This window comes from Neophocaena asiaeorientalis, unplaced genomic scaffold (genome assembly GCF_003031525.2).
Source record: "Neophocaena asiaeorientalis asiaeorientalis breed wild unplaced genomic scaffold, Neophocaena_asiaeorientalis_V1.1 scaffold131, whole genome shotgun sequence".
NCBI lineage: Eukaryota > Metazoa > Chordata > Mammalia > Artiodactyla > Phocoenidae > Neophocaena > Neophocaena asiaeorientalis.
This window is the reverse complement of record NW_020173201.1, coordinates 4,632,353-4,645,882: the sequence shown is the minus strand read 5'-3', so window position 1 is coordinate 4,645,882 and position 13,530 is coordinate 4,632,353. Positions and strand designations below refer to the sequence as shown.

General features: G+C 33.4%; 1 protein-coding gene across 1 annotated transcript in view; it reads left to right on the top strand.

The window, feature by feature from the left end:
- The window catches only part of PCDH15 (protocadherin related 15), a 689,667-nt gene that overhangs the window by 396,445 nt on the left and 279,692 nt on the right, over positions 1-13,530 (top strand). The window contains exons 11-12 of the mRNA XM_024744857.1: positions 8,006-8,212; positions 13,423-13,443. Coding sequence (XP_024600625.1) covers positions 8,006-8,212; positions 13,423-13,443 — 228 coding nt within the window. The remainder of the gene's footprint in view (positions 1-8,005; positions 8,213-13,422; positions 13,444-13,530) is intronic.

Here is a 13,530-nt window from a genome sequence, read left to right as displayed (position 1 = left end):
GGATATTCACATTTTATGCATGCAATCCTTTGTTATGCTACAATCATAAAACATTTTTAGTGGCACTCAACCTGCCCATTTGATAGTAGTATTATACGTAGCATCAATTACCAGAAGCTAGCTAAGTCTGCTACATGACACCAGTGTTTTTTTGGATATACAGTATTGTCATGGAGCCTTACTGGTCATCTTTGCTAACCAGTAAGACTACAAAGAAAGATTTTCCAGAAATTCGAGTGTGGGCATAGCTCAAGCATGAAGTAACCAGACCCAGAAGGGTGTCTTTCAAAGTACTCACATTTTAACCACCCAAGGAGTTTGATAAAAAGGGAGATTTCTTATCCCTGTCCAAGATATATGAATTAGAATCTTTGTGGGGAGGATGTGGGAATATGCTTTATAATAGGCTTTCCTGCTGAGTCTTATGTAAACTAAAGTTTGAGAACCACTGCCCTATCTGGTGGCCATAATTTTTGAAAGTTACCTGTCATTTACTACTGGTATATAGAGAAATGGCTTTGCCATTTGTTTTCCTTCCCTTCTCCTTTCATTCACACTTTGTTCCTTGTTTCTCTTCTCCCCTCCCCTTGCCTCCCCCCCATCCCCCTTCCTTCCTAAGGTATCCGATGTTTGTGAAAATTGGTCAAACAGGCCCTAAGAACTAGAGATTAAAGACTATAGTTTAATAGGAGAGACAGGCAAGAAAACTGGCAAATAAAAGTGTGTTAATGCACTCTAAGAGTGTACTCAGTCAGAACCTTGCTAAAATAATCAATTAGCCTCAGTCTGACAAGAAAATGTGTCTAAGTCATACGCTAAGTGAAAAACAAAGCAAATCAGAGCAAACATCTCTTTGTTTAAACCACGGCCCATTTTAAAAACCTCCCCGTATCTAAAAATATATATCAGCTTATTTATATATGTATTATATGTAAATGTTGATAAATTCTGGAAGACTGTAGATCACCTATTCACAGCCCTCATTCCTGTTAACAGGGAACCACAATTGGTGAGTGAGGAGGATAGGTTGTGGCCCTTTATATATCTTTATATGACTGGCAGGAATGCATATCAGTACCATTTATCTGTAGGTAAGCTTGCTTAGATATGAAGAACCTTTAAAATGCACAAATAAAGATGGCGTTCATATAACTTAAGGTGTTCATGTTATACATTCACAAAAATTTATTTCTGCTTCATTTTAATGTCCAGAAGAACCCCTCCGTAAATATCTATAAAATGGGGATTAAAATCATGGCATATTCATTTTATTTGTAGAAAATATTTATGTAAAGCAAAGATATACATAGCCTATTGAAATTGAAAATACACAAAATTCACAACAAACCTATTTTTGAATTCTTCCATATATCAGGAACTGATCAAACATTTAGCAATGTACGAAACAGACAAATTTACAGTGTTTACCCTCTCATAGAATTTAAAGGTCTGGTGAAGAATGAGGCTCAGACATTTGTTGCAATAAAGGGTTAGGTTTACAGACGCATAGAGAAAGGACATTTTGTTCTTACATACAGTATAATTCCATTTTTATTTTTAAATATTATAAATATAGGAAAAATGCAAAATTATCAGAATTATCAAGACTAAAGTGTGGTTTTACCTTTTTAATTGCAACATTTAATTTACATTTTAAAATAAAACTACAATTAATTAGATTAACATAAGACTTGTTTTTTCTTCTAAAGTTTGCTGACATGAAATATTTCTTGGAGTATAAAATCCATTGATTATATATTAAATGAGAAGATGGAAACACAAATTATTAATTTTTAAAAAACTTTTAAATTCTTTCCCCATCTATCACTCCAAGCAGGAGATTTTCTTTAAACTGCTTTTAATAACAGTAATACAACTAACAGTTATTGAGTAAGACATTTTCTTGCAAGGCATTTTTTGTAAGTATTTTGAATATATTGTATCACACAGTTGAATGTATTTGAATTGAATTTGAATGTATTGTTATCACACAATCAAGATGTCTTGTAAATTGTCATTTACTATGATTAAGGGAGGGTAAGGGACTTAACAGGTGTTGTGAAGTTGGTTAGATGTAGACTGGGAGACAAATACCACTCTGCTAAGCCACCTTTTCATTACAGCATCATTTGCTTTTGCAGTAGTGTGTGACTTTCTTACCAAAAGAACATTTATTCATTCAGTACTTATTGACAGACTATTCAATGTTAGCTACTACAATAAGCCTGGGAAGTCAACATTAACAGAATAGTCACACATCCGTGATATCTTGAAAGTTATATTCTAGTGGAATAATTCTGACAATAAATTACAAGTATAATAAACAAATTTTGAAATATTTTATCTAAGTGCTATAAAAAAAGCAAATTACATTGTGAATTCCAGTGCTGGGGATATAATTTAAATGAGGTGGTCAGTGTAGGCCATGTGGAAAAAGATATGTGATTCATGTGGACATTTGTGGGAATAACATCTGAGGTAGAGGGAACAGCCAATGCAAAGGTTCTGAGGTAAGAATATGCCTGATTTTTAGTGGAACAGCATATAGTATGGTCAGAGCATATTTAGTGAGAAGGAGAATATGATAAAAGCAGTAAGAGGTCAGATCCTGTAGACTTGAGTCAAATTGGAAATCAACTGAGAGGTTTTAATGAGAGAAATGACTTGATCTGACTAATATTTAACAAAATCACTGAGCTGCACATAAAAGAATGGGCTACTGGCAAGGGTAGAAGCTGATGGAGAAGTTTAAATCATCCAGGTGGCAGATGATAGTAGGTTGGCCCCTATCAGAGTGGTAATAGTGGAGGACGTGAGAAGTAGTTAGATCCTGCATATATTTTGAAGTTATAGTCAATAAAATTTCCTCATAGATTAGATGTGAAGTGTGAAAAGAACCAAGGAGTAAAGGTGACTCCAAGATTCTTGGCCTGAGCAACTGGAAGAATGGAGCTGCTATTAAAGTGGGAAAGACTGTTTGTGGAGTAGGTTTGTGAGGTGGGAGATGAGAATTTCATTTTTTCAGAGGTTACATTTGAAATGTTTATTAGATATCAGGTATCTAATAAACATATTATTTAATAGTTATTTTAAAATAATTATTACTGTAGTTACCTAATAACTATAATAATTAGATAATAACTATCTTTATAGTTATTATTTAAGCAGAGTTATTACATATACAGTTTTATATAGATTCTAGACTTTCAGAGCTCCAAGCTGGAGATAGAAATCGGGAGTCATTATGTTACTGACATTGAAAAAAAATTTTTATTGGAGTATAGTTGCTTTACAATGTTGTGTTAGTTTCTGCTGTACAGCAAAGTGAATCAGTTATACATATACATATATCCCCTCTTTTTTAGATTTCCTTCCCATTTAGGCCACCATAGAGCATTGAGTAGAGTTCCCTGTGCTCTACAGTAGATTCTCATTAGTTATCTATTTTATACATAGTAGTGTATATATGTCAATTCTAATCTCCCAATTCATCCCACCCCCTCCCTTCCCCCCTTGGTGTCCATAACTTTGTTCTCTTTAAATATAAGTTCATCTATACCATTTTTCCAGATTCCACATATAAGTGATATTATACAACATTTGTTTTTCTATTTCTGACTTCACTCTGTATGACAATCTCTAGGTCTCTTGGCTATGACAACCTCTAGGTCTATCTCTGCAAATGGCACTATTTCATTCCTTTTTATGGCTGAGTAATATTCCATTGTATATATGTACCACATCTTCATTGTGCATTCCTCTGTTGATGGACACTTAGGTTGCATCCATGTCCTGGCTATTGTCAGTAGTGCTGCAATGAACACTGTGGTGCATATATCTTTTTGAATTATATTTTTCTCCAGGTATATGCCCAGGAGTGGGATTGCTGGGTCATATGGTAGTTCTATTTTTAGTTTTTTGAGGAACCTCCATACTGTTCTCCATAGTGGCTGTACCAATTTACATTCCCACCAACAGTGTAGGAGGATTCCCTTTTCTCCACATCATCTCCAGCGTTTATTGTTTGCAGATTTTTTAATGATGGCCATTCTGACCAGTGTGAGATGATACCTCACTGTAGTTTTGATTTGCATTTCTCTAATAATTACTGATGTTGAGCATATTTTCATGCATTTATTGGCCATCTGTATGTCTTCTTTGGAGAAATGTCTATTTAGGGTTAGTTACTGAGATTTTTAAAGCCATGAGATTAGACTAGATTAGCAAGGAAGTGAGTAAGAGGAAGAGAAGATGACTAAGACCTGACTCCAGGGCCACCCCAATTTTAAGTTGGAGAAGAAAGGAGAAACCAGAAAATGAGAAGGAGAAGAAATGGATAGTAGTATTGGAAGAAAACCAAGAGAGAGTGTTGTCTTGAAAGACTAGTGAATAATGTTTTAAATGCTGAAGGTAGGTTAAGTAAGATATGGATTAAAAATAAATATTGCATTTAGCATTGTAGGAATTACTGGTAATTTTGACAAGAACAGCTGTATTTGAGTGGTGGGGCAAAAGCCTAACTGAAGTGGCCTTAGGAAAAATTGGAAAGAATGAGTGTAGACAAAAGCAAACACAAAAATGTAAAAAGTGGGCACTATAGATGCATAATAAATAATTCCTGACTTTCCAGGAAAAAAGTTATTTATTTCTTCTTTCCTAGAATGTATTTAAATGTCTTGATAATCTTTCCTATTTTCTTTCTTTCCCCTAAATTGTATCTACTTTAAAGGGTTCATACTAGAGATCATGGAATTGATTACATTGCTTGCCACAAGCCAGTAGGACAAAAGTTAGTCTGTATTCTCTGTCCTCTGGTTCAAGGAGCTAAGAGGTTATCAATATTTGCTTGCCTTAATATTGAAAATGGAGTAGCTTGTTTCTTTTAATGTTTTGCTCTCCAAAGTAACTAAATAGTATATTTTGTATACTTCTCACACTTTGGCTTTAGTTTTACTTTGGTCTCATTACTGAAAATGGGATTCATGCCCAGAAATTCTCCAAGCAAAACCTGGCTTTTAAATATAATGTTTAATTTGTAACTACAGACTTTGTAGATATAAATAAGGTTGTCTTATGGGATTAGATGATTTTTTAAATACTACCTTGTTTCACTTGACCTGCTTTTTTATGCTTCTCATCTCATTTACTAGCGACTACAGGGGAACAGAATAAGTAAGACTTTTGAGAATTCCTATTTATATTATACAGAAGAGAGGATTGGATGATAGGTTTTGTGTATGAACCTTCTAAAGAGAAAAGCATGATAATTTGTTTTAAGTGACATATTTTATCTCTAATTCAATCTGGATTATCTACTTTACTGATTTTCTTTCCTGCCACTAATTTTTCCCATCAATCTTACATTTGGATGTTCATTTGCATTCTCTAAATCAGAGAATCATGTGGTGAATTGCCCTGTATAGGCTCTCGTAAATCAGGAGACCTGAGTCTGGGGCCCTACTCTGTCTGACTTACATGTGGTATGGCCTTAAACATAAAACTGATGTTTTTATTTTTGCATAAACACAGAAGTATATGTTTTCATATTTAGAGGGGCAAAATAGCATAGAGATTAAGAATGTGAACTTTGGGGACAGATATGTGGTTAGCACATACAAAACACCCCATAGAGGACAAAATATTTAGTAGCAATCCAAAAATATTACTCATGTTAACAACAAACTAATGTTAGAGAAATAATAGACAGAGCCTTTACATGTTATTTTTAAAGATATGGGCAAATCAACTGTTTCCATAGATCTAATTTGAGTTTTCTTTCTCTTTTTGTTGGATCACTTTGTTTCCATCATGCAAATAATACATGTTTTTCTGGCTTCCCAGCTTGCAGTGAAAATTAACAACATATGAGCTGAATGTAAAATAAAAGCTTCTTTCATTGTTACACAATTTGCTTTTTGTTTTCCTCTCACCATCCATAAATTGCGTGTGTTTATTGGAGGAAGGGGACAAATGATAAAATTTGTGACTTTTCATAGCATTATTAGTATGTCCAGGACATAACATAATGACTTTCAGAACAATTAGATACAAAATAAAGGGAGAGAGAAAAAGTCCTGTTCAAAATGACTAGCATGTGTGAACTGTTCCTGATTCAATTAGATCCAGGTCATTGGGCTGGAGCCTGTTATGGACCAATTAGTTTCCTACAGTGAAAGATGATGTTTTCTATTCATGGACTGTACCTTTTCCCCTGGTCAACTGTGTCCAGAAAGCCTGCTGTATGTCACAGAGGGGACTCCTAGAAGAACATCCATGTCTCAGCACAAATTAATCACAACCACTGGATACAGAAACAGCTTATCCATGCTGATGGTCAGGAGCACATATGGTTATGAGTGAAGGATACAAAGTTACAGAAAAGGCTACACATTATTCCAGGACTGTTGTCTTTAATGCAGAGCAGGGGCTCATAAACATTTTGTACCATTAACCACTCTAGCAATCTGTTCTCAGATGAAAATTTAAATGCATAAGATAAACTATATAACATTATAAAGGAAATCTAATATATTGAAATAGTTATCAAAATATTTAAAAAACAAAGATAAGTAGTTTTTTTCTAAACAATGCTTTATATAATATTATTTAACAATGGGTTTATTAATTACCATAATTTCAATGCAGTAATTAGCATAAATTATATTTCAAAAATTTTTTAGTATTACTAATAACATGAAGTGATTTTTCTTGGTGCAAACTCGCTGGTTCTGCCAAACATTACTGTGATTTGTCACATACCCTCTCAATTGATAGAAAAAAAACTAAATTGATAGAAAAAAACTAAATTACTAAAAATTACAACTAGAAAAAAGTGAAAAATTATCTTCCAGAAGCCCAATAATGAACAATAAGAGATATCTATCTGAACTGCTTATAAACCTTCATGGCCAAATAAATGTCACTGCTTCATGTAGGAAAGCACTCCAGGATTTAAAATAAAATATTTAACTTTTAGTTGATTTCAAAATACAACTATTGCAGCAATGGGGGAACATATCAGTTAAAAAATGACAGATTTTGAATCTATTTATATATATATATATATATATATATACACACACACACATATATACTATTGAATTATGTTAATGATTTATTCTAAAGTTTGGAAGAGATTTTCTAGAAATCAGTTGTGATAAAATCTTCCCTTAAATAAAATTTTTGGATTGCTACACAATAAGATGCATTTTTTAAAAAACAGAAAGTCAAGAGTTGGTGTTAAGGGTTGGTGTTCACCCATTCATAGCATGACCATGTGGAGATTTCCTAAGAAAATTTATTGGAAATATAAATTGTCATCAAATTTTTAAACTGAATAGGAGGAAAAAAACAAGAAAACAAACATACTCCTAATACAGGAATATTAATTTTACTTGAATAACATATTTATGGTTAAATAATGTTTACATTTCTATTTCTACTAAAAATAATTTATTGAAATTTTCTCTGTCCCATATAAGAGTCTTTAGAGGACTTTTTGTGGGCAACAAATGTAGCTTTAATCTATTAATTGTATGTAGAATTATGAGTTATTTGGGGATTTAATTACTACCGTGGAACAAGAAGATGTGGAAGAGGCAAAAATAAACACAATGCATTATTTGAGTTATGAATATTTGTCTCTGTTTTTTATTTAAATATTTTATCAGTAATTCACTCAAATATCTTCCCTTCTCAATTTTCTATCTAAATGTACTTAAGTGCTATTATTTTTTCTAATAATATGCCATGACAGATACAAAAGTTTATTGCAATGATTTTTTTTTCTTGAAATATACACTGGGTTTGAGGACAGGAAAGCAAAAATTGATGAAGCCTCTCTGGACTTTTATTTCCTCATGTGTTCTAAGGGTTCTTTACTTTAAAGTAGTTCTTTCTGTAATGATACCAGATTAAAAGAGAATTACTACATATAGTATGAAAAATAGCACCCCGAAAGGATTCCATAACATACAATGTTTTAATCTTTTATATTCTTTTTTAGGCTGAACAGGACAATGGTCATCCTCTTCCTGCTTTTGCCAGTCTGCATATTGAAATACTGGATGTAAACAATCAGAGCCCATATTTCACAATGCCCAGTTATCAAGGCTATATTCTGGAATCTGCCCCAGTGGGAGCAACTATTTCTGACAGTGTGAATTTGACCACCCCTCTAAGAATTGTAGTTCTGGACAAGGATGTAGAAGATGTAAGTTAAATATAATTTTTGCTCTTATTTTGCTAACACATCTCTTGTTATATTTATGCCAGTGGGAGATATTACAAAGACATGGTTGCTTGAGCTATAGAATAGAGAAAAAAGTCAGTATAAATGAGAGTCTTAGGGTTGTAATTTAATTCCATATCAAGGTTATTATAAAAAAAAGTAAATTTGAATTTAGCAACTGTTCTTTTTCAGTTTGCAGATATTCAGTATAAGGAAGAAAATGTTTCACTTGTAGTTTGCTAAAGTACGAGGGCAGTCTTTAATTAATATTGGCTTTAAACTATGTAATACTAATAGGAAAAAATAATGGCATTACACAATAAGTATAAAAAATCATGAAGGTAGCTCTGAAGTGTGATTTGGGGGACTTTTCTGACATTATGTTATTAAAGAAAACACATTTTGGGGCAGCTGACCCGCTCACACTTTTGCCAATGGCTATGTTGATGCTAACACTCTTCCACTCCACACATCATTGTCCTCTGTTTTTATGGTACTGACACTCACTACAGGTGTGGGAAATTGTCCAGATTGGGCAGATCAGAGTATTTTACCTCCTTAGCTAGAGTGATTGCTCCAAAGAGTGGGCAGAAACTTTTTACCAGTCCAGTCAAAGTCCTCCCAGGAATTGAACAGAAAACAAAATTGGAGCTGGAAGACTTTGGCATCATGTATTAAAGAAGTGGAAATGAATCTGAAGCCATTGTAACCAAGTTTGCTGACATCATAGAGAAGGCCCATTGTCATTGGGAGAGAATGAAGCCTGACAGAGACATACAGAGAGGAGTTCTTCCGAGTCCCAATTTTTTAGGCTGGAATATCCCCAGATCTATATGAATCCCTAAAGATTTTCCTTTTAGTCTCTGACCTAGCACAGTATTTCCCCAAATATCTTTTTTTGTTTTAACATACGTTAAGTCTGATTTCTGTCACTTGCAACTTACGAAGTCCTGACCCAGAAATGTCTCCCATTTCGATAGCATCTGATAAAACTTTGTGATCGTGGAAATACTCTGTAGCTATTCTGTCCAGCACAGTAGCCACTAAGCCTGTGTGGCTATGGAGCACTTGAAATGTAACTAGACTGAAAACATAATTTTAACATTTTGTTTAATTTGAATTATTTTAAATGTGAATAGTCACATGTCGCTAATTAGACAGCATAGCTCTAGAACATCCCCCAGAATCTCATTACATGGAATTTTGTCATCAGTTTAGTAAATTACAAGGGCACTTCCAGATTTTTTTTTTTTTTTTTCTTTCTGGAAAATTTTGTAACCCTTAGCAGAGGCTGTGATAACTCTTGTGTGCACTCCACTTCTCACCAGGTGTTTTATTTTACTCTTTATATCTTTCTCTGCTTTCTTTTTTTTTTTCCTCATCCTACCTTTTTTGCCCTTCTTAGTCTCTCCCATTTTCTTTCATCATGTGTTTTAACAACAGCTACTTCACACTGAGTTCTTAATACCTGCCAGATAATATAGTAAATGCTTTATCTTGCATTAATTCCCTTAAATTTCACAGCAAACATAATAGATGCAATTTTACATATTGCAGAAAGGGAAATTTAAGTGCAATTTAAGTGCCTTAAATTTGAAGCAATTTTAAATGCCTTACTCTGATCACAGAATTAGTAATTGGTAGAGTTAGACCTTGAGCCAAGGTCTAATGGAAATAAAGTCATTGATTTTAATCACTAGTCTAGATAGCCCCTTTCTATTTTATACTGTCTGACTATAGTCTGACTATGATAACAGCTGTTAATGCTATAGACTTTCTTCCTAGAAAAGTGCGTATACATACACAATTTCACATCCCACATCACAGAGTGTTTAGGGATTTCCTGAAGTTCAACGTGTTTCATGAGTCACAGTTCATTTAGTGAATACTCACTAGAAAACTCACAGAACCACATTAAGAAGTTTTATCCTGGCTAAGCTAATATATTTTGTAGGCCCAGTTATGTCCCACAAATTTTGGTGTGGATTTTATTTCATGTTTTTAATTTAAATGCATAATCATATTTTAAGCAGTGACTAGTCAGTTTGGAAATTTCTAATAGTTTAAGTCACACCTTCATGAACACAGTGGTTGGCACAAGCTAAATCCTAAAAAAACATGTAGTTTTAGTTTTTCCATAATGGCAAAATTTATGTATTTGTACTTCTTGGTACATTTATATTGTTTAGTGGTTGCATACTAAGCCCTATGTTTGCTTGCATACATTCTTACTTTTCTGGATTGTCATTCACTTTAAAATTACAGATGTTAAAATTGCATTCTAAGGGACTTTGTAAAGGATAGTGGGACTTCAAGGTATTACTGACTTAGGGTGGAGAGAGCTCCTGGGTCTGAAACCTTTGGAAAACGCTACTTAGAATTCTGCTCTTGAAGATTTACAATTCAGTTAGCCTATTAAATACCCTGAATGTTTCCAAGGGATGGGACGGCACATTGTGGTTCTTAAGAGTTTGTGCTTTGGAGTTAGATAGACCTGGGCTTGACTGTTGGTTCTACCCTGTGATAGCTGTATAACACTGTGAGCCTTATATTTACCAGTTGCAGCCTTTTGTTCAAATGCCAGTGACCCAAAAAGATATATGGTAGCAGTCACTGCCACCTTGGACTGCTCCTTCACTTGGGGCTGGTGGGGATGGGAAGGGAGAGAAAATTTCCCTTAGATAAAGCCATGTGCATGGAGAGTGCCATAATTACTATGTTTTATAGAAATGTCAAGTGATTAAACAATGTCTATCTGGCCATTTGTTTATTATTTAGGCCCATCCTCTTTCTAAAATCATCTGCAGTGAGTGATGGTCATTAGGTGCTTAGAAACTGAAAAAGTATATCTAATCCCTAGTGACAAATTTTTCTAAAATATCATCTACAACTTTGATATATCTATACTTTAAATAAGTCCATAGAATGTTAAACATCATTTAATCCAACTTCCTATACTATGTGAAATGTTATATTAAAATCCATTCTTCAGGAGTTGATGTTACACTTCATGTGCCACTCAAGCTTGAAACCTAGGAGTCATCCTTGATTTTTTTTTTACTCAAGACAATTAAGAAATCTTTAAATTCTTCCTGTTTTGTCCTCTGAATATTTCTTGACTCTCTTTTTCTCTCTCCACTCTTACAACCTATTTGTCTTTTATTAAAATTGCCTCCTAATCTTCTTGCTCCCATTTTTTTTTCTTACTCAAAACCATCTTTCACTCAGCCACTAGAATGATTTATTCAAAGCTCAAATCTTACTATATCACACTTCTACCTAGTATACTTTCATGACTTGCTGCAGAAGAAATTTCAAGCCTATGTGCATGGTTTTCTGCTACTTGATACCTGAACATTTATGCAGCCTCATTTTCTGAAAATTTCTGCTTCACCTATTACAGTTAGCAACTACTTGTGGTTTCATGCGTTACACCAAACTACTGCTTATCTAATTACCTTTGTTACATTTTCTTTTTTGAAATCTTTCATTTTCCATTACATGAACTGGCTTGAAGAACATGCTCAGTGTTTGGAATTCAGCTCAGGCACACCCTCATTTAAGAATCTTTTCTAGATTATGCATTCTCTCAGTTGAGTTGCATGTCTCTTTTTGGTGAATTTCTCTAAAGTTATATTTACATCATTGTGTGTGCCTTTCTCCCTCATTGAATTTAAATCGAGGATAGGTCCTAGATCTTAATAACTTTTGTATCATGAAGATCTAATACAGTTCCCAGAACTTAGTATGTTCTAGTAATTGTTTAATAAACTAATAAGTTCAGACACAAGTAAAGGAATGAGAATACCTGGCATATGTATCAACAGTTCTAATGGTATTGAATTAACTGTTTCACAATATGGCCCATTCCATGGTTGGACAACTACTAGAAAGCTTTTCAATCACATTGAGTTGAAACGAGCATTCTTGTAACTCAACCATTATTCTTTATATCTTCCATTTGCCAGTATACAGAATAAATCTTTAGATTAGTCATTGATGTGTTTGAAGATGAATTTATGTCCTTCTGAATCATATTTTTTTTCCAGGCCAAGTGCTCTTCACTTCTCAAAAGTAAAATATGTTCATTGCTAGGTTATTTTAAGATCTGTATTAACAAAAGAAAACTTCAAGGCCCTTTTAGTTTGCAGGCAAGAATTTTACTACATGTTAAATTCTAGTAGTTTTTGAATGTCAGAATTAGTGAAATTAATCAGCATAAGGATACAGGATTTAAGATTAAGGACAAAGACACATCACTTCATACAGGTATTACCAACAGAAACAGAGATAAAGCATCAGGCATGAAAGAGAAGTAGTCATTCCAGGAGTTGGTTTTCTTGAGCACAGCTAAGCCACAGGGCAGATGCCAAGAAGGGGACAGACTTGGATCTGTTTATCCAAAAATGAAGTTGTTTTCTTCCTTCAATTCAGTAGAAAGTAAGGCAAAGTTTTAGGAACTAGTAGCAGAGATTGGTGATTTGTGGTGTTCTTAGCAGTTTAGATTTTGAGTCAGAAGGAATATTAAGGGTCACAGTAAAACTGAAAAAGAAAGTAGACAAAAATATTTGTACTAATGTTCCTTCCTATAGATATATAGATATCAATATATATTTATACATGCATATGTAATATATATATGAATCATATTTATAATTTTTTTCAACCATTCTTACTTCACAGTTTCATAATAGTCCAGAATATACATAGAGCAGGTAATGCAAAAGATGCATGTCTGAAACCACCAGGTTTTCAGTAGCAGAACCACTAAAAGTTGCTTATTGAATTCTAGTTATAAAAAAATAACAGGGAATAATAATCAACAGAGGTTATGCATTTGGCTTGCAGAAAGGCAATGATCCACTTATATTCCAAGTCAGTTTGCATCCCTATATAGTGTTTTGTTTCAAAATAAAGGTATCCTTGAAATGTAATACAGTACACTTATAAAGGTATAATGTACTTATATGCTTTATAAATATTGTTATACTATCATATATATGTTATGATGTTTCAAAATACTAAGAAAAAAATACACCTTCGAAAAAGTTGTTAGTTTAAGTAAACTGGAAAAGGTTTCGTTTGTTTGTTTTGTGGTTCATTGTTTTTTCTAGTGTACACTTGTATGCCATATATATATTTGTGGTCATTTATATTTACATTTTTTAATTTAATGTTTAATTTGCATATAGGTTCCACCTGGTGGAGTTCCTGTAGGTACTAGGTGTTAATTTTGTGTTTGCTCTTTTGTTAATTGCTGTGGTTCATTTTCTTGTTCTTTTTCCTTTCTACAAAAAAAA